This window comes from Balearica regulorum, chromosome 3 (assembly GCF_011004875.1).
Source record: "Balearica regulorum gibbericeps isolate bBalReg1 chromosome 3, bBalReg1.pri, whole genome shotgun sequence".
Taxonomy (NCBI): domain Eukaryota; kingdom Metazoa; phylum Chordata; class Aves; order Gruiformes; family Gruidae; genus Balearica; species Balearica regulorum.
Genome location: NC_046186.1, coordinates 108,057,304 through 108,078,167, shown reverse-complemented (window position 1 = coordinate 108,078,167; position 20,864 = coordinate 108,057,304). Strand labels below are relative to the sequence as shown.

General features: G+C 45.3%; 1 protein-coding gene across 1 annotated transcript in view; it reads right to left on the bottom strand.

Moving 5' to 3' along the window:
* Positions 1–20,864, bottom strand: part of CAPN13 (calpain 13) — a 50,687-nt gene that overhangs the window by 19,226 nt on the left and 10,597 nt on the right. The window contains exons 3-11 of the mRNA XM_075749417.1: positions 15,898–15,967; positions 14,917–15,035; positions 11,046–11,179; positions 9,034–9,208; positions 8,055–8,126; positions 6,248–6,333; positions 4,793–4,867; positions 3,768–3,934; positions 2,133–2,278 (exon numbers count right to left, since the gene is read on the bottom strand). Coding sequence (XP_075605532.1) covers positions 2,133–2,278; positions 3,768–3,934; positions 4,793–4,867; positions 6,248–6,333; positions 8,055–8,126; positions 9,034–9,208; positions 11,046–11,179; positions 14,917–15,035; positions 15,898–15,967 — 1,044 coding nt within the window. The remainder of the gene's footprint in view (positions 1–2,132; positions 2,279–3,767; positions 3,935–4,792; positions 4,868–6,247; positions 6,334–8,054; positions 8,127–9,033; positions 9,209–11,045; positions 11,180–14,916; positions 15,036–15,897; positions 15,968–20,864) is intronic.

Below are 20,864 nucleotides of genomic sequence, written 5' to 3'. Positions count from 1 at the left end.
AGTGTTCCACGTCTATATTTAATCAAAGGCTTCCTAGAGCTATCAGATATGTCCATTCTGGTTTGCATCCTTGCCCGCACTGCATTCCCTTCTCATCCTGCCAAGGGAGAATACTTTTTTTTCCTTCACAGCAACAATTTGACGTATCCCAAAAGGTACTGAACAATGAATGATGCTGTTAATTAATAATGGCAGCGAAAGCAGTTCAGGGAGGAAGAGTAAAGCCACATGAATCCTAGCAATTGCACTCTCTCTCCTCACGCAAAGAAAACGCCTTGTAAACTTTTACGCAAAGATGCCACCTCTGACTGCCCTCAGGCACTGAGGTTAGACACTGGGAAATAATCCAAGGGAACAGCACCGTGCACCTTTCCTGGTTTTAGCTCTTGGACTTGGCTTTTGCTGCTACCAGGGAAGGACGCTGGGCTGGCTGTGAGGAGCTGGTAGACCAGCTCTAATGTTAAAATACTTAGGCAGTGTCCACTGGGGAATATTTTCTGTATAATCTGCTGTGTGGATTTGTACCTATATAATTACATGACTAAAAGCTAAAACGGGACAGAGCAGCACATCTGTACCCATTCCCTCATTGACCAGGTGCTCCACAGTAATGGTCAGTTCTGGCTTTGCCCTTCAGCTCCTGTGTAGGAGATCACCCAGGATCAGAAGCCCAAACTGAGCCTGAGGTGAGCTATGGGCTGACAGCCCACAGAGGCCATGTCATCCAGACTTGACACACTCATCAAATTTCATCCATCCTTGGGAACATACCAAGAGAAAGAAAAACTAAATGAACACACCTGAGCATCAACTGGAGGAGAAGAAAGAAATTTTAAATATAAAGTAAGAATAGAGGAAATCTGTCCCCTAGTCTACTTCCTGATTAAACAACCTCTTTTCAAGGGACCCAAGACCTAGGCCATCACATCCCAGTGATGGTCATTTCTGTTAAAATATGTAACTAATCAAGGTGGACATGCTCAGGCAAGAGCATGCAGGGACCTCCATATTAGGTGACTGTTAGGGGACAGCTGATGAGGATGCTGGAAGGAGTGAGTGCCCCATTTACCAGGAGCAGCAGCTCTTTCCAAGTGACACAGCTGGCCCCATGGAATCCTGCAGGCCTGATATCTGCACTGGGCAGAGGATCTCCTTGCGCAGGGATAGTGAATTCCATTTGCTGGAGGGATGCTCTTTTTATTTTATTTCTCAGACATTGTTTTTTATGAGCCACAAAGCCATGCTCTTCCTTTATGAAGAGCTGTTAGACTTATGGCATCAATTATTCAAAGTCTGGGACTAGGGCAAACCTCTCCAGTGATCAGGAGAATGTGAAGTTAGGGTCACAGCAATCTCTGCTTCCTTTCATTCTTCAGGTTAAGAACAATCCCTTCCCACCCTCATCAGCCAACAACAAAAACACTTTGGAAAAGGCTAGCATCCATCCACGCTAGTAACGCTAGTAATTGCACTTTCAATAAGCCTGGTAATGCTCTGACAACTGCCCTTGAAGTGGCACCTCCCCCGACGGTCACCAAGAAAAAAAAAAAAAACAGGGAAATTGTAGTGGAGGTCCCAGATAACTGAGTGGATTACCTCTGCTCTGGTCTTGAGCAAATGCATTTTGCAAATGGCTTTTGCATGGCATTTCTGTGATAGAAAAGGGGGGGTGAGTAAGACAGGCCCATTTTGGGGAACAAGAGGCCATTTGCTTCCCTACTAGACCTGGAGTATTGCTCAAGCACTGTGGTTAGTGCTGGCTGTCATGCCTTGTGCCAGGCCAGCAAGGCAAGTCACCAGTACTGCTGGGCATAGAGGATGTTGCCCTGGCACATCTTGCAACCTGGGGACTCCCCGAGTTTCCCAGGGCTGTTTTGGAATGCTACAGACCTTAAAGCTACAGAACTAAAAGGTCAACCTTTCCTCTCTTAAGACATGAATAAAGGAAACTAAGCCTGCCTACCTACTTCTCCTGTGATGTTCTATGATAGAAAGCATCCAGAAATTCACTCCAAATACTGACTGCTCTCTTTTTACAGCCCAAAAGGTAATTCAGTTTTTCACTTTCATGTACAGGTATAATAAGCCACACAGAAAACAACAGTGCCTACATGATATCTGATTGTGCTTACCATGGTGATATAAAAGCCAATCTTCAGGTTTTTTGCATCCTGCATGTCCTCAGCATGTTTTTGCATGAGTGAAATGACTACATTATAGGTTTTGGGGTCACAATCTGGCACTTTGAAAAAATACTGAGGGTTCGTTGAAACTGCACCTGCTGAGAAAGTGTTAATAGATTAATAGTAGCCACATAGATGTCCCCGTACTAGCCTATTGTGTAAGATCTTGCTTATATGTACCCAGAGGAATAGGTAGTTACTGCTCCAAGATCCTTTCAATACAACAGAGCACTGTAGTCTCTACATTACCAGTAGGAGTTGAGGCATCTGGAGTTAAACTAATTGCACATTAATCATCCTAGAAATCTCTGGCAAAATCATAAAAGTCATGCAGATTTCCCAACCCCTCTACATCTGCTCCACCTACACGGCACACTTTCCCCGAGGCAGAAAAGCAGTGATTCTTAATTGGCCACTTGACCCAGTGGTTGAGCTGAAAAGGACTATGGCTTGGAGATCATAAACACATAAAAGAAAAAGACAAAATGGTCCAAAGCTATCCTCCCCTTCCTGTTGGTGTTTGTGATGGACAAGACAGAGTGTTCAGCACCAGAAAGAAAATGCTTCTTCTTGGCCAAGGTTTTGGTTAACAGGAAGCATCCCTGATAAGAAAGCAGTAAGATGCCCAAACTGGGGAAAAAGGACTGAGATGGCAGCATCTGCTTAAACCAGTCCAGACTTTAAGCCATGTAGCTGTGTTGGGTGGTCTTGAAAGCTGCAATATAGCCTGATTGTACTTGGACAGGAACTTTATTAGAGGGCTGGTGGAAAACACAGCTCCAAGGAAAATGGCTCTGCCCACACACTTTCAGTTCAGCCCCTGCACCTCCTTGTTCAGTCCCAGTGCCCGCAGTGTGCAGCAGCACAGGCATTGCTTTGTTATCACCCCTTCGGACACGGTGATCAAGGTTATGAGGAGGCAGCTGAAATCTGTAAGCCTAAACCTGTTTGCTGCCAAGTCAGGGATCAGCATTGCAAAAAAAAAAAAAAGGAAGATCCTTCACTGACCACACGCTACCATCTTAGATTAAAAACACAAAGCCCAAACAGTGATGCAGCTGTAAAAAAAAGTAAGATAAGATAAGATTAAAACTTAAAAATACTACTAATAATCAGAACTTGCAATGCCAGAAGAGTCCTTGCACAAGCAGTAAAACCAGTGGTCTTATCTGCTCAAAGGACTTTCTGCCTTCAAAAATAGAGCTTTGTAGGACAATTCTTTAATTTCATATCCATTTAATTTTGGAGTATTTCTCACTCTGTAAAATCAGCTACATATTTGCCAGACCAGACTTTCCAATGAGGTCCCCCCGTAACACCTCCTGCAAGTGGCTGAAAGAAGACAGACAAGCACATTTTGATTTAAAGAGTTTAGGGTTTCTAAATCACAAGCCTCCTGTTCTAACTCAGCAGCCAGTAGTGCTGTTTTGTTTCTCCCTCTTTAGCTGATAGGTGCTGTAATGGGAAAGGGCAGGCATTAACAACTGGCAATCAATATTTCTGTAATTCAGGGCTCAGAGTGAATGTTTCACTGTAAGCACCAGTGGAGAGGAGGACTGGGTGACTGCAGTGAGCGTTCATTACCTGGGGAATAGTTGCTCCTGCCTGTGGCAAGGGCTGGACTCCACAGGCTGATGTGCCTGTCCACAGACCATGTTGTGCCATGCTGATCTCCAAAGTTCAGAAACGTTGGGGTGCTGTTACATATATAGAGCCAGGAAAACTGCTCCTGGAAGTTTTCACAGGACATCCTGCAGAGAAGGAGAAAATCTCACCTTTCAGTTTGAGACACTGGTGAGGTACTCGCGTTCACCCCCTGTGTCTTTGAAAGGAGGTTACAGAGAGCACTGCAGGCTGTAGCTGAATGGGCTGATACCTTGCAGAATACATCATCTCTTGGTGTATTTGGGCTGCCCTAACTGCACCTAAAGCCTCAGGGAAATTACAGGGCATGTTCGGTAGCACCTAGGTGGAGCCCTGCTATCTCTAGCACATCTCTGCCACTGCACCTTGCTTTGTCCCTCCTCGGCATCCTGTCCTGCACTCATGCTTTGCTCAAGCCTGCAGTGCCTATCTCAGATCAGCCTGCTGTTCCCCTGCTTTCCTCAGAGGCTCACAGGGCAAGTGTGCCCTTTCTGAACAATAATAGCTTTTCTAAAGGATGGCTCACACATGGCTAACCTCGATCTGAGAGTAATCAGAGGCAGTGAAAAAACACAAGCACCTCAGAGCAGTCAAGTGCACAAGCTCTATGACCAGCTCAGCCACCTGTCCCCTCGGAGCACCAGCCAGTCCAAGGTTCAAGCTAGGCACTTTGTGGGGAAGGGCAGTGTGACAATATGACTAGGTGTCAGGGAGATGGATTTTTACTTCTCTCACTTTACATTTTTTTCACCAGCTTGTTACTTAATCTTGGCCAGCTCCATTTCTCCAGGTCTTGTTTCCCCTGAAACCATGGGGCCAGGACAGCCTCCAATTTGCTGTTTGCTCCCAGCTAACAGAGGGTGCCTTGAGCCATCGCTAGGAGAAGAAAACTGCCTAAATGACTCTTTTTTCATAATGAACACAAACAGAAAACCTGGCAGACAGAAGGATGGATAGGGAAATACCAGAATTCTCCATCATCCTTATTTCTGAGAAGGTCTTCTCTGCATTTAGGCTCAACATGGTCCCACTGAGGAGAGCTGCAAACAGGAACAAATCAACAAGCAGATGTGAGGCACAATTTTCCATCTCTCTGGCAAGTCCATTCCTCTAACCAGCCCATCAAATTATGAGAGATCAGGAGGAGTGAGCAATGTGCACATTGAGAATAGGACTGTGCCCGATGCCTTCATAGCCCAGGCCAGCAAACACAGCTCTGCACCTTTGCTGTGCCTGAATCGCCCACCCTGGGATGGGGAATCCTGCCTCTGCCCTCCACGCCCGGTCACCTGTCCCCATGCTGGAGAGGTTAGTGAGGTACCAAGGCATAGCACTCTGAAGTGCTGATATTACGCTGATGTGTAGAGGGCACATTAGCCAGTCAAATGTGTTGTTTCCAAGCAGCATGTTTATAATTAAGTGATAATTGTACTTTCTGCAGAGTGTAAGATAAATAAACAGAGCATGAATCAATAATTTATTGATTTATGCAGCGTACCTGTGAACGCGCTCTACTGACATTTCAATTACAGTTAGGATTATAGTTCACCCTTCCAAAAAATGGGAGGATACTGTCTGAGCAGATAGCTATTATCCCAGCCTTACACATGTCTGCACCACCCGCCAACCCATCCAGACGCAACACGCTAGTCTGACTTTTCTCAGCAGAGAAGTTATGAGTGTTCCTAGCAACAGGGAGAGGTGGGATGCTATTAAATCATGTAAGAGTGACACCTGAACATCTCTCTATTCAGGAAAACACTGATGCAATTCCACCAGGAAAACTAATACCTATTTATTTACAAAACACTGTTGCAGTCTTCCTCTGTACCATTCCTTTCCTCAGGAAAGAGAAGTTAGCTTATACACACAGCAGAAAAGTGGTCCTTGTATCTCCAAAGCTGCATGCAGGATCCAAAAGATCAGTTCAAGCCATCCAGCGGCACTTTGCCTTTGCAATAACCAAGGACCCTTTTTGTCTCTCTGTGTTCAATACTGCATAAAAATACTGCCCTACTCTCACAGACTCTGCTAACCATCCTCTTCCCAGATTCAGACTCACGGGAGGGAAAGAACGAGCAGGAAGGTGGATGCACGATTGTTACAGGAGAATTCAACAGAAGCAGCCAGCCAGTGTCCCGGGGCATGGCCAGAGCTTACTCCAGGTAATAACAAGTTACACATATGCAAAAAGAGATACCTGAGCTAGGCCTAGTGAGGAGCACATATAAACCAAATGCTGCATTAGTTTTCCCTGGATTGGATTTCTGTGGGCAGTTGCTTTGCAGATGGAAATAATGCTTAAAATTAATTGGTTTAGCAACGTCTGCTTCATTATAATGGGTGCAAAGCAGAGGGCCTTTACAACAAGCCTATAAAAGAGTGATTCTCCTCAAGAGGTTAAAGCGCTAAGACCATACCCATCACTCCAGGGCCCCTTCCACTCCCCATGGCCCCACGGATTCCAGATCCTGATGATATGTTTCCAGCCATTCTTGTAGGGTATCTGTAAAGAGGAGAGTAAAATAAACTCAGTCACAGTTTTTCACAATTGTGATAGTGAAGAGATGGGTAGTAAAATGGAGGCCTGGTATAACTTCTGATCTCATTTGACTGCAGCTAAAAATCAGTGCCTTTTGCTACACTGTAAAGGAATGACATGTGGGAGAAAACTGCACCCATTTTGCTTTCCCAAGGACAGCGAATAGCTGACACAGACAGAAGCAGCAGCATTCCTGCCACACCACATGACTTCAATGGCCTTGAGAAAGTCCAGCGCCTAATCTTGCACATCTGATGCTGTGAGTCAGCAAAGACAGAGACTTTGAGGAACCAAGCCACCCCACTGCCCGGAGTGAATGTCAAGACAATGATAAACAGAATCTGTGTCTCTGTATGTACAGTATTGTGGTTTCCAACAGCTGGAGTTTTGGTGCTTCTCTCCTCTTGCTGTTACTGCTTTAAGCCAGAAGCAACTCAATTTCACCAGTGAAGCTAAAATGGTGGAAGTGGAAAGAAGGAGCAAACCTTTTTTTTCTGGCTTTCCTTATGCACACAGGCAGTGTTGGAAACAAATGCCATGGCAGTCTCTTCCCAGGCAAAGGTCCAGCTCCTGGCCAGCCTCAAATCATTTCCCAACAGGACATCCTCCAGATGCCTTGGCACTCCAGTAAGGTGGGGCAAAAACTGTTTCTCCTCTCTGGACACATCATGAACAGCAGGAAGCTGAAACAGCCTGCTCGCTCTCCAATGGGATTCAGGATCTTTCCACGCATGTCTTGGGGAGAGCCAGCTGGGAGCTCCTCTGGACCCTGGCAACCCCTGTCCTTCCATTTTGGAGTCTCTTAGCTACAAGCAAGCATTCTCCAAGATGACTATGATGATGGCACCAAACATGCCATGGCGTAAGGGACTATAAACCAAAGCCAGGCTCATACAGGAGACCATTAAAGAGAAGGCGAGAAGGGAGAAAACAGCTTAGGGAAAACAACGTCCCCGTTCCAAAATACTTCAAGTTCCTAGATTAAAATGTGTTGTAGCTATCTTGTATGATAGCATAGCTATTGTTTGGTTTCCTTCTTGGCATTGCTCACTGTTAACACTCCCTGTGTGCACTACAGCTTACTGGCGTAAGCCATGGTCTGATTTCTGGTTGTAAAAATTCTTTCATTTCTTTTGATCTGTGTGATAAATTGGTCCTGTTTTCAGCTCAGCAGTATTAATATCTAATCAGGAGAAGTTCTGCATGAGTAGAACAGCTTTAAAAGATGGAGAAATGCTGTTCTTGAACCAGTGAGTTATTTACTTTTCACATGGTGATTTTTAGCATCTTGTGATTGAGCTGAACAAATGTAGATTTGCACATATGATAAATCCCAGAATTTCAGCCAGCACTTCTATTCTTATTTGAAACAGAAAAGTTAATTTTTAAGAGTCAGCATGGAATTAAAATCCCCAGAAATGCTGTATTTGCTGTTGAAGTGTCCCAAAACAAAAGTGAATTTAAGTTGCATTTTTCCATTAGAAAAAACAATAGGATTCAGATATCCTCCCTCTTCCCATTGTGCCAGAATCCTTCCATCTCCTGGAATTTGAACTATTTGCTTTCAATAATCCCTCCTCAGTGTGAAGCTAATTAAAATGACTCTGAACGGAACAGGAGTGTGACTGCCCTGTAGTCGATCATCAGCACAAGATCACCAGGCAGGAAAAAGTCCTTGATCTTACCTTCACAGTTCCTGTGATGGTGTAGGCATGACCCTGTACAATCCCATTCTTCAGCTCTATGTTCCTCCTCAGCTGCAGAAGGTACAAAGCAGCTTTTAGCTCTCTGCCACACCGCAAAAGTATGGCCATCAACTCACAGAACTACCATCTGGTATGGCAGAAAAAAAGACTTGGTTTTGACTACAGCAGTATCTCAGATATACTGGCTCCAGAGGAATGTGACTGTTGTGACTGTTGTTCCCACTGCAGTCATAAGTAATGCAGTAAATTTATCAAAACTACAGTTCTTCACATATTTGCAAGTTCTTCAGTGATCCAGAGCTGCTGCAACTGCAGAATGACCTGGACTGGGTCACTGGGAGGACTAGAACCACAGAATTTCCCTGCCACCCACAGCCCAGCATCGGCCACCTGAGCTGAGGGGCTAGTCCTTGGCTTGTTTGCAACAGCGGAGCTTTGTGTCCTGATGAACCAGGCACTACAGGAGCAATGCTGCACACTTTGCAGCCTTCCCCTACATGCTAAAAGGGAAGCCATGGCAGCTTTTTCGCAAGGTGCTTGCTGAGCATCACAAAGCCTTATGCAACTTCCCAGCATTAACATCAGTAGCCTGCATAATGCAATAACAGCATCCTCTCACAGAAGAGAAGTGTATTTTGGCCTTGCTAGAATCAATCACGAAGCTACAAGGCCAAAATCAGCCCTGCCGCAAGAGGATACCACTCTATTGCAGTGGGATTAGCCAGGAGAGAAGCCACAGACCCCTCTCTGACAGACCAATCCATCTTCATCTACCCAAAAGCCTTTACATGGCTTATTGCATAACCTTATTTACTTTCTGCTGCCAAGATCTCTCCAGGCATCCATAAGCTGTAACTATTACGCAAAGTGATTATGGACTTCCTTCTTCACTCAAAAGAGCAGCCTTGATGCAAACATAGTAAACCAAGAAAGGCATGCTCCTGGCTCTGTGACTTACCTGGCCTGAGGTGCTACACCCCATCAGACACTGAGATTTGGCAGCTGCTTTCAGTATCTCCTCCAGATCAGGAGGGGGATCCTTCAACGAAAACTGCACTTGGACTCCACCTGTGAGGTCTACTAGAGCATCAGAAAGGTAGCCTCCATGCAGGTTCTGGTAGGAGCCCCGTAACCTAGGGGGAAAAAAAAGAAATTAATTAGTCCTTACGCTGTGTTCTAATAAAAAATATACGGTTCTAATAAAAAATATATGGTTTCCAAAATGGACATGGCATTGAAATGGTGAGCCTGGAGTGTGTAAACATTGGGGCCAGGTAATAAAAGGAAATGTGATTGAAATACACGGCCAGACACAACACATACCCTGTGGAATGAATGGGGCAAAGAGGGACTTTTTTCCCTGTGTATTCACTCATGTCTGAAGCAGCTGTCTAGAGTCAGTTACGGACAGTGGAAAATAATAAGATACATCTCATGCCAATGCAGACATTTTAGGGAGATGAGCTGAATCTCATCTTGAAGTATCCAGTTTCCTTCTTCTGAACAGGAAGGGAGCCAAGGGTGACTAGTTCAAATGGATATTTCAGATCAAATGAAGGCGAACTGTTAGTTTCTACATCGTATTTTGTCATTACTCTTCACATAAACAGCCAGTATCCCTTTTGCAAATGAGAAATAGGAAGAAGAGAGAAGGGAAGGTATTTGCCCATGCTCCCAAGGCAAGATAGAAACAAGTTTTCAGTGCTGTTCCCAATTCACTCTGCTAGAGTGCAATAATAGGATAATAATTTAATATTGCCAACACAGGCCTTGTTGTTTTTATCGTGTGCTTTTTATTGAGACAGCAAATAAGCTGGAACATGCTGTACTTAGAGCAGGTAGAGCATGCTGTTAAACCCCATCATACACACTGTATTTAATGAATGTAATCAAATGAAGTCTGCGGCTAATTGTATTTTGAAGGGTTGTCCTTGTCCTACACTGATGAAAAGAATTTGTCATGGGCACTGGGGAAAAACTTCTCAAATGGGAATCTCACAAACAGCATCGCTTGCAACTTCAATCTAATAGAGGTTTGGTTTGCTTTGTAATTAAAATCTTATGCAGCAAATTGATACCAAATCCTGAGTCAACTTTTCTGAGATATCTTAGGGCAAAATGCATCCTATTCCTGAGTCACTCAGATGCTGCTTTAACATTTGCTTATTCTTGACCAAATCTGCCAGAATAATTAGCTCTCTTCTTCAGCTCCTCTTTGCATTGCAAATGTTACACCAACTTGACGGAGGGCATGTGCACCAAGTTCCAGCCCTTCATAGTAGCTCTAGCACAGGAATTTATTTTCAGCACATTTAATAATGGGCAATGTTACAGATGCTAAGGGATCACACTCTGATCCCTTTACTCCTCAGAGGATTTTTTAAAATTATTATCTCTTTATTAATCATTATTAACCCTGCAGTACTCTGGGGACCTCAGCCACGAGTCAGAGCTCTCTGTGTGAAGTGAGAGCTGACCAGAGACTCACAGGACTGCATGTGTTTTGCCTGGGCATCTTCTTCAGTCATGCTTCTTCTCATTGCCTGCTCCACATGTCTGCATCATCTCTGATTAGTGACTGTAAACAGAGGTAATCCCTGCTCAGAGTCTGCAGTTTTAAACAGAGGAAAACAGGGAAAGGAAAACAGAGGCAAAGAAGTTTGCTTAAAGTAAAGAAGATATATGGCCAGCCCCTTTTGTGTCACCAGCCATTGCCTTGTTCATTTTACTTTTCAGGCACTAACATCGCAGAGTTGGACTGGGTATGTTTTGGTCTTCAGCCTGAGACCAACATTTCCAGATTATGTTGGCCCTGTGTTTGCATTCAGTCCCAGTTCCTTACATAAGCGCAGCACAACATGCGCACTGTTAGCCTGAACTCCTCCCTGGGCGCTTTGCATAAAGCAGAGGGTGAAACCACTCAGAGAAAGCATTCAGCACTGGGTAGAAGAATAGACCAGGTATATTTACTTGGCATATGCTTTTTCCAACAAGGATGGCCAGAATTCATTTGACGTTCGAGGGTGTACAGACAGGTATCTTCCATTTAAGAATGGCAGCCGGTCATCTATCACTACATCCACCCAGTCTCCATATTGCCAGAACTAGAAAGAAAAGGAAAAAAACCAACCAACCAACCAAAGAAAAACAACAACAAAAAAAGAGAGATAAAAGAATGAGCCTCTTTTAAGACTTAATATTTGTGCCAAGCAACAGCCTCCTGACATAACACAGGAATTAATCTAAAGCATGGATATATGCAAGTTCTCTCCTGAACTTCTTCAGGCTAATGGTCCACATTGTTAAATAAGCTACCAAGTGGCTGGATTTCCCAGTGGCAAGGGAAGTCATAAATAGTCCTGCAATCAGTGGGAGGAGAGATTCAACATGTGAAATATGCTAATATTAGTGGGCGACAGCAAGCATTCAAGATGATAAAGAGCAATCACGCAGATGGTTCAGTGAGCCTTACTCCTCAGCTGCACTTGGATTTTCCCCTGCAGCACAGCTCTTGGCCAGACAGCCTCTGTCAAGATCCAGTCTCTAGATTTTCTTTCCTCTGTGTTTCAATTAAGACTCTCGTGTGCTGTCATGGACAGGGACAGTGTAGTGACTAAAAACTGTTTTGAGGTATTATCCATCTCCTTGATAGATGAGGAGGACGCAGGTGGTCTCTCCAGCATGTGAACAGAGCAGGTGTTTCTCCAGCTGATCCAGCTGATGAAACCTTTCAAGGGAGAAGACAAGGAAAGAGATCTGTGGGGATGAACTAAAGGAGCCATTTCCAGAGTCATTAGCAGATTAATGTAGCTTAGCATGATTCGCAATCATAAGAGGCCAAGCTCTTATTTGCAGTAATGCTAAGGACTTCAGTGGAAGTATGCCAGCAATAGATTTAGTCTAGCATGATTTTATTTCAACAGCTTTGGTCAATGAAAAACCCCAAAATGAGCCATTCTGTTAGAAAACCACAAGACCAGATCTGCCCAGCAGCAAAGCAGCTTACAGTCTGCTAAGCCGAAAGCAGGTTTGATCCTACTTACGTTCTGCCTCACCCCAGCCTCTCACTTCCTACATTAGTGGCAGCAGGAGGTGACAGGGTTTGACTCTCCGAACCTGAGCTCCAGGAGTGGTTTGAGGCTTCTGTTTGATTTTGGGCAGGATGGGGTTGACGAAAAGCCTACCCAGAAGAGAGACAGGCTAAAAGGACAGTCTGAAAGGAGCTGTTCTTTTGGTCACCTGACATGCCATCCTGTCACCAGTCAATACCTGCCAGCAGGCCTGTATGGAGAAAAGGTGTGACACCCAGCCACATCTCCCCATGGTGTTTCATGTGCAAACACAACAGCTAAACAAGGAGAACAATATGGAACTGGCTGTAGGGATTAATGCAGTCCAGACCCACTGACTGCCATTTTGCCAAAAGCCAGGTTCCTTGGCCATCTTTGGTAGGGAGATCAAGCTTGGAGGCCTTCTGAATGCAGCACTGTATTCTTCTTTAGCTGGATAAAGAGAGCTGCTTTGTCCTGACTGCTGCAGACTTTCAGATTGTGGTCTCATCTGAGCTCACAAGGACAGGAAAAGCCACAACAGGAATGAGAAACCTCATGGAAAGTCCTAGGATGCTCTGGGAGTGCAAGAGTGGTGCAGGAGAAGACATTCTCCCCCATATGCCTTCAGAGAGGGTCCATGCCTTCACTTTTTGGCTTGAGAGTCTGGCTTAATGAAATTTCTTTATACCCTCAGGATTTAAAGTACTGCAGCTGGGAATGTGACAGTAAATGAAACAAAGAATCCCTATTAGGCAGGCTGCAAAGTAGGAAGTTCTTTGCTTCCACATTTGTGGTGAGCCTTTTATATCAGGAATTTATTCTCCCGGGCTTAGGAGGAAAAAGAAATGAGCAGTTGCAAGATGACAACAACACACCTAGGGTGCTGCTGATCGGAGTGGGAATACTGTGTGATTATTTTGACTCCTTTTTTCCCCTCCCTTGATAGGGATCTTCAAGAAATCCAGTTCTGGAAGTGAGCAAGGTGAAAATCCCATGCCTTTCAACCACTCTCTTTTGCATAGTGTTAGAAGGCACCTTTCAGTCCTGAAACTGATGTCTTGACCACGTATGGGCTTTAAAGATTTCATCAGTTTCTTCCTGAGAGCAGGAACATTAACGCTCAGGGCAGATCCTCCCTGTTTAGAGTTGATGCACTGTGCCATAACCCCCTGTAGTCCCCGCAGAATATTTCTGCTCTTTCCCAGGCTGAGCTGCTGCTGCTCACTGTCACAACGTGTGGCACACACTGCCTCACAGTTTTTGTGGCAGAGAAAGCAATTCCTTTACAAACATGGGACTAACTTAATTCCTGGTGAAATAATGTCATTGTAATTATTCCCTAGATAAAAACGTCACCCATCTTAACTACAGCTGATGAAGTGCTTAACACTTTTCACCCTTGCAGCGAACAGCCAGTGTTGTGTAGGAAGACCAGAGCAGCCCTTCGTATTCCTGAGAGGCAACGCACTCCAGATCCAAAAAGGTGAAAAAAAGTCATAAGCTAAAATTTTTATACTAGCATATGATATGCCTTGTTTGCGATTCTTCACTGAACTAAGGACTGGTGGCTTAGCCTGTGGATGGCAGTAAAATATCTTTGATGGAATAATTGAAAGGCATTGCCAAGAAGCATTTCCATTCAGAGTAGCTTTCTCAGGGGTTTACTGCTCAAGGAAAGCCAGAAACAGTTGCATTGATTTGCAGATGAGATGACAGGGAAAACATTTTCAAATACTGTAAGGTATTTATACTGCTTAAGATTTAAGGATTGCTCCTAACTAATCTTTTCAAAGCTCTCATGAAAGACAATCGAACTTGCATCCTTTTAATGTGTTTTAAGCAGACTGGTGTCCCTTCAGCTGGTTTATCTCATACAGTGCACCTCTGCATGCTGGAAATGGGCCAAGACAGAAACATCTGATATTCTGAGGAGCGAAGGAACAGAGCAAAATCTAGACTGCCCGCAAGACAATCCTCCTGGTGCTGCTCCATGAGAGCTCCAGGGGGTCAAAGAAGTCTCACTGCCAGAGCCCTTCGCTTGGTACTGAATTGTGTATAACAAAACAGATTTATGAAAAAAAAAAGGGGGGGGGGGGGTGATGAATGGCTGACTATATACTGATTCTCTCTACATCCAGTTTAGCTTCTGGAGCTTAATAGTACTGCAAGTGCCTCTAATCCCACAAGATATTTGGTCGACTCAGATACAAGCAAGCAGAGCCTGCCAGTTACTATCCCAGTCACCCTCCTGGGAGATTCAGAGAATTTCAAGAGTTGGTAGAAAGTGAGATTTACAAAAAAGCCTTGCTCTTCTCCTAGAAACAAATCTCTTTTCAAAATATCAAAAGCCTGTTCCTCTGATCTGTCTCCAAGGATTTGTAATTTCAAGACATTTCCATGAGCTAAAAGGGCAAGGTGAAGTATATGGGGAAACAGAAAATGAGTCTAAATAGGTAAAGAACACAGGTATGCTGACAGCCATAACAAACTGTCCAAATCAAAGCAGACACCAGAATGCCATCTAAAACATATATGTACACAAATTTATCTGAACAGCTGGTATCTGTACCTCTGGAGTCATAACTTTCAGAAAAGGGCTTCAAATTCCCTGAAGTGTGATTGCACCACCTGGAGCACAAGGAATCATTAGAAAATTTGGGATTTTCTGCAAAATTCTGAGCGGGGAGTCAGCACAGTCAAGGATGTCAAGATCTGGGACTGCAGGTTGGACCCCTGTATAATCCAACCAGCCGAGTCCGAGCCATAGCAATACAGCAGAGAATACATACCCGGAAATGAAAAATCCCAGCATAATTGTCCTGGAATCCTTGGTCCTTTGGTAAAACATTTTCCACAAATTGCTTCTGTAGTGTCAGGGAGCCCAGGGCAGCCAGCATCCAGCAGTCACCTCAAGGGAGGGAAGAACCCAGTGCATTCAGGCAGTTACCCACTGTTGTGGACCATAACTAACTCTTTAGGAGAGTGGACTTCAACATCTAAGAACCAGCTTGTCAAAAGAAACCAACATTCTTCTGTCTCCCTTTCCTCCCTCAAAGTGCTGAACCACTACCCAGTATTCAGCAGCAATGTCCTTGGGGAACCCTGATGCCACCCAGCCATCCTTTTCTACTTTCATGCTCCTCCTGTCTTTGGTGGCCATGTTGAGACTTGCAGTCTAGAACAATGTGTAGGAAATCTTCAAACCTCTAAGTGGGGTGAGAAATGGGAAGACAATTTTTTCCATATGGAAGCAGAGCTGCTCCCAAAGACAAGCATGGTTATGGGCCAGGAGAAAAAGATGGAATTGATACAGGGGGCAGACACATGTCTGGGTGAGTATCAGAGAAGATGGACAGCAATTTCCACAGGAAAGAAAACACTGAGAGTCAGATGAAAACATTAGGATGAAAAGAAAATTCAGTCCTACACATGTTGAAGCTGGGGTTACTTAATCCAGAACAGTGTTTGACCCTTGTACTTGAAGCATCTGCCCGATCTCAGCTGGACCTCACTTTCTATGTTTTTCCTTACATACATAGAGAGCACGTGCCATATATAAGTAACAGCAATTAGAGCTGCTGCATTTGGGAATCCTGTTAAACATCCGCAATAAATTGTGTGTGGACTTGTGTGAGTCTGGATTGACCTGCATTAATTGTTTACCACAGCTACCACAGTCTGTGTCTTCCCACCAAGCACTCAGAACATAGCGAAGCAATCACAGGTCATTGCTTTGTACTAATCTTTTCCAAAGAGGTATATGACTTTACCTATTTCTCCTTGCATTATATCAAATCTGCTAACTCCATCCATGATCAAATAAGGATTTCTCTGAAGTTCCTGGAGGAAAGAAAATGCAAAGAGCAGTGTGAGTACCCAGCCTTTGCCTGCAGTGCATTCCTGCCCCTTGAAGACTCTTGCTTGCCTACCTTTTCCACAGCTGAAAACTATTTCTCTTGAGCCCTGATGTTTTGTTGCCTGCCACCAACAAAATCAGAGATAACCAGGCACCTCCTCTTTAGTCTGCTCAGCTACTCCTAGGGATGGGGACTTGTGGCTGGGTGCTCACTGAGTTTTCATTGGGGTTTCTCTAATGCTACCAACACCTTTCAGAGAGGGCTCTGAGCCTAGCTGTGAAATGATGCAGTTTCCTGGGGGACAGTAGGGCAGAGACATGGAGGTTACCAAGCGAGGTGGAGCAGGGTCTGTACTCCAGCTCAGCACTTGGAATGTTTTACTCTCTGAGCCTTTTGTGTTTCTGTGCAGGACTAATACACATCAACCTGGGCTGCTTTTCCATCACGCTGGTGAGGAAGCTATAGAAAGAGAGCTTAATCTCTGGCTGCAAAATCCCATAGGCCTGGCTGACTTGTTTTCAATTCAGGGAGAATTTTCCTTGCATTCCTTGAGAGTCTTGCTTGGGCAGTGAAGGGGAAAATGCTTCAGAGCCTGGCTTTGCACACAGGAATGTGAACCATTCTCCCACCTGCATCTGCTACAGGTCTGGGATAGCCGAGTGCTCGGGTAGCAACGGCCCGGGCATCCCCTGTGAGTAACCCTTGGCACACCCCAACTGAGTAAGGCTCTGTTTTCAAAGAGTAATTAGCGTTAAATAGGAAAGTCACCACGTACCTAAGAAAATTAAGAGATAAAAGGGAGAAAAAACATCTGAGTAAGAAAAATAATACAGCAGCTCTTCCTTAAGCAGGCCCTGGCATTTCTTCTCCCCAATTGATTTGACATGCTGCACAAAAATGAGACCAGTGCACAACGTGACTCATGACTCGCAGTCGCGGGAGCTCAGCATTAGCAAATGCTGTCAGTTTTCTGAAATGGCTTCATGGTGATCAAACCCCTCTAAGAAGTTTCCCTGTCAGGAGGAGATGCAACGCAACATCGCTGCTCCAGGCTGGTGGACAGATCATGCTCCCACAGCACTGCTGACACCAGCGAAAGCAGCCTGGGCAGGTGTCTTCCTGGACAGATGCTCTCACGCAGCCATCCACACCTATCCCAGGACTTCAAGGGATTTGTGATAAGAGATTTACCCATAGCATGGGAACAGACCTAAGAAGTGGTGGTCACCAGCAGCAGCAGTTGGTCATCATACAGGGAAGGAGCAGCACTCAGCCCTGCTACCTTCCCCTCTACATCTGTCCCAGCTTTATCTTCTCCCTGCCTCTATTTCCCTGACAGTAGTTTGCCTCCCACAACCAGCAAAGAGTAACTTGCACAACAAGGCTCTGAACTTGGCCTGTGCCTTTGTGTCTGACTTGCCAATAGTCATCCCAAAAAACCAACAGCATACAGGAAGAGATATTTTTGTTCCCTCATAATTTCTGAGACTGTTGAAGTCTTAGTTGCCCCAGGCAGGGCAGCTGGGCTCTGGTGGATGTGCTACAGTGTGTAGCTGCCATGGAGGTAACCATCATATAGAGACATGAGCCTGGAACTAATGGGAAGGCAGCTGCGTCTCCTATGGGATTCCTGAGGAAAGGGCTGATGCTCTACTCTGTGCTGGGACGATAAAGCTCTTAAGTGCACTGTGGATCCTGCTAGCCTGTTACAGAGACCAGCTGAAAAGTCAGACCATTGGATGCCTCAGCAGGTACCCTATTGCCCACCAAGATGTTCGACTCCCCAGTGAGCAAAAGGGAATGAGTTGAGTCATTAAGCAGGTTCCTTGCTGAGAGAAACCAGTAATTTTGTCTAAAACCAGAAAAGACGTGATGTGAAGTCAGCCCCAGCCAACATGCCTTGACTGTGCATGCAGACAGTTTTGTGGCTATCAGAGAGAACAAAAGCTGAAGTCAAAGACTCTCACTGTAATCCCCACCCACAACACAGTAAGATCTGCTTCCCGTGGGGTGTACTTCCCACAGGCTTAGGGGGCAATAACTGGAAAGCAACAGGTAGCCATGGAAAAGGGGGCTGCTCAGCAGCTGTCTCTCTGCAGAAACCACGTGGCAAATGCAAGGTGAATTCCCACCGAGCTGACACCGGTGCTGCTGGCTGAAACAGCGGCAGCCCTCTTGCTGCACGCGCTGTGGTCAGAAATTGCAGGGGAGGTTTTAACAAGTTTGTTCTTCCAAGTGTAGCCACCTCTCTGTGGGCTTGAGGAAAAGAGGCAGCACAGGCACGCTTCAAAAGGACACAGTGCACAGAGCACGGGCTCTTTGCGCAGGGTTGGGTGTGAGCCGAGGAAGGGCAGGGGACAAACAGAAGCTGAAGCGAAGGCATGAGTGGGCAGCGGTGGGGAACTGCAAGACCAGATACTCAGAAGAGCTCTGGAAGAGCATGACCCCTGAAGTCAGCGGTGGAATGGCTCTTCCCTTGAAGGATGCTGTGTGGAGCCTGAACTAAGCGCAGAGGGTTTCTGAAAGAGCTTAGAGAGGACATAATTGTGATGGGTGCAGTGCTTTGGAAATCTGGGCCTTCTCAACCAGAAGAAAAGGGAGGAAAGGAAGTCTCCAATTAGCTTCTTATCCTTCAAAGGCAATAACACAGCAGTCATGAAACACTAGAATCTATCATCTATTATTGCAAAACACAGCTATGCACATAGTTACCGCTACACAAAATGTGCAAGTCTCACTCTTTGCTAGTGCTTAAATTGCATGACAAATACAGAAGCTACAAATTTAACTATAAGTCTGTCCAGAAGCAGTGCTCTTTTTCACTGAAATATTATGATGAGGATTTGTGGCATTTTCCCCGAGACTTTTCAGTTTTAGCTGGAGGGGGGAAGACAAGGGAGCTCAAGGAGGCACGTGGTCTCTTCTCAGAGTATCTATGAGTCCAGCAGTGAAGGCAACCATATGGGCTGCAAGTCAAGCGCTCTGCCTGAACTCATCGCCCCCAGGAAAAGCTATCACCACTCGCTTTCCCTGGCCCACTGAAGACTTGATTATGTATTCAAAATAAAAGAGAAGTTCAAGTTCAAACCAGTTCAACCTCTACAGAATGGTATTATCACAGAAGTACTGCTTATCCAGAGGGCAAGATGGAGAATTAATTTGAGAGATGGAAGGAGGGCGCCCTGTACATGCATTTGTCTCTAAATTTCTTTTTATAATTGCTTGAAATTTCTAAGGAAGAACAAGTGCCCAGAAGAAGCTGCAGGTGAGTAGTATAAATGTAGGCCACATGCAGACATATGCAAAGTACACAGTCAGACATTTTTGTGGAAAATTGGAAGACTGAGGTGGGATTTCATAGGCAGTGTAAGCCAGTCTGACTGCAGGCAGCTGCTCAGTATGGTGGTCTGGCCGTGGCCACTTTCCCACAGGTTTCCCCACTGGCCCAATATGATCCTGAGTACAGGCAGAAGGCCACTGAGGGTTAAGAGGCAGGAGATGACTCTTTGCAGAGCCGCTTGCCAATCAGTTCACCTTAACCCTACAGTAAAATCCCAGCCTTGCTTCTGTTCCTGCCACAGCACCGCTTCTTTCCCTTTGGCTGTACTTGTGTTGCTCCCTCCTGCTCCAGTTCCACCTTCCTGACACGTCCTGCCATCCCGATCGACAGTGCTCCCTGTTCAACACATACCAATTAAGAAAAATAAAAAGGCTGCTATTGATTGAAAGCCAAACTCTGTTCTCAGCTGGACAAGTCTTAATTCAGCATCACTGCTGTGCCTGTAATAGCATTGCTCTGGATTAAGAAGCAAACACAGTGTTGCAGTTCCCTGGGCTGAGGTCATTGCCTAGCAGTGCGCTGAGGAGGGGTCGGGCACATCACTGTCATACATCCTGTAACGGCAGGAAACCTCCACAGAATAGCTAACACCAAAATAAGCCAGCTGGAGTAACGAGGGAGGGCAGCACAACAGATAAGCTGCGCTGGGTCACACCAAAGGTCTGCCTGTTGCAATGCCTCATCTCCGACAGCTTGGAGAGGGAGCAGGGTAACTGAGCGAGCCGAAACTAATGCTCCTCCTGCATACATCCTCCCACTCTCCATCACTTGGGGGCTAAAGGACTTCCTAGGCTGGAGGCTCTATCCACAGTTTTGTGTTTATTAGACCTCGTGGGAATCAGGAATCTGTTTCCTTGAATCTGCCCAATTTACTATTTTTTTTTAAAACCCATATTCTGCTTTTCTTTGACATTCTCTTAGATGGGAAAAAACAGGCTAATCTCAAGGGGGTTGCTAGCACCACCAGAACTCAATTCCCTGCTTTACAGCAGAATAGCTAGATTCCTAATTGCCTGTTTTCAACACAAATGCCTCAGTTGCTTAAAAAAAAAACAAAACAAAAAAACAACCTTCCTCTGCTCCAGCTCTCTCTCACAATGGAGGAATGAGGGCCTCAGACTCTGCACAGGTGGGGAGCCCACAAGTGTGAGAGTAAAGTTCTGCTTTGTGTGGCTCAGTGCGAAAAAAACAATGACAAGTGCAAAGAAAGGAGATGAATGCAAAAGAGGTAAGCAAGGGAGGTAGCCCTGTCTACCCTGAGCCTTTGAGAGCCAGTTTTCTTAGAGGTCTTGAAACCACCCACTCAGACCATTCCATGCAAGTTTTCAAAGTGGCACGATGTTATCAACTATTCCCCTGTGGCCACCATAGCCATACAAAATCCTGTTGACTGAGAAACAGGGAAGCGGGTCAGTCGATGGACCAGCATAGGAGCGCCGCTTTCTCCTCAACCCAGGATGTGCGTGCTCCCCTCCCCACAACTAGCCCTTTCCAAAAGCAATAGAAACAGAGATACTATGCAAATAAACCCTCCTCATGT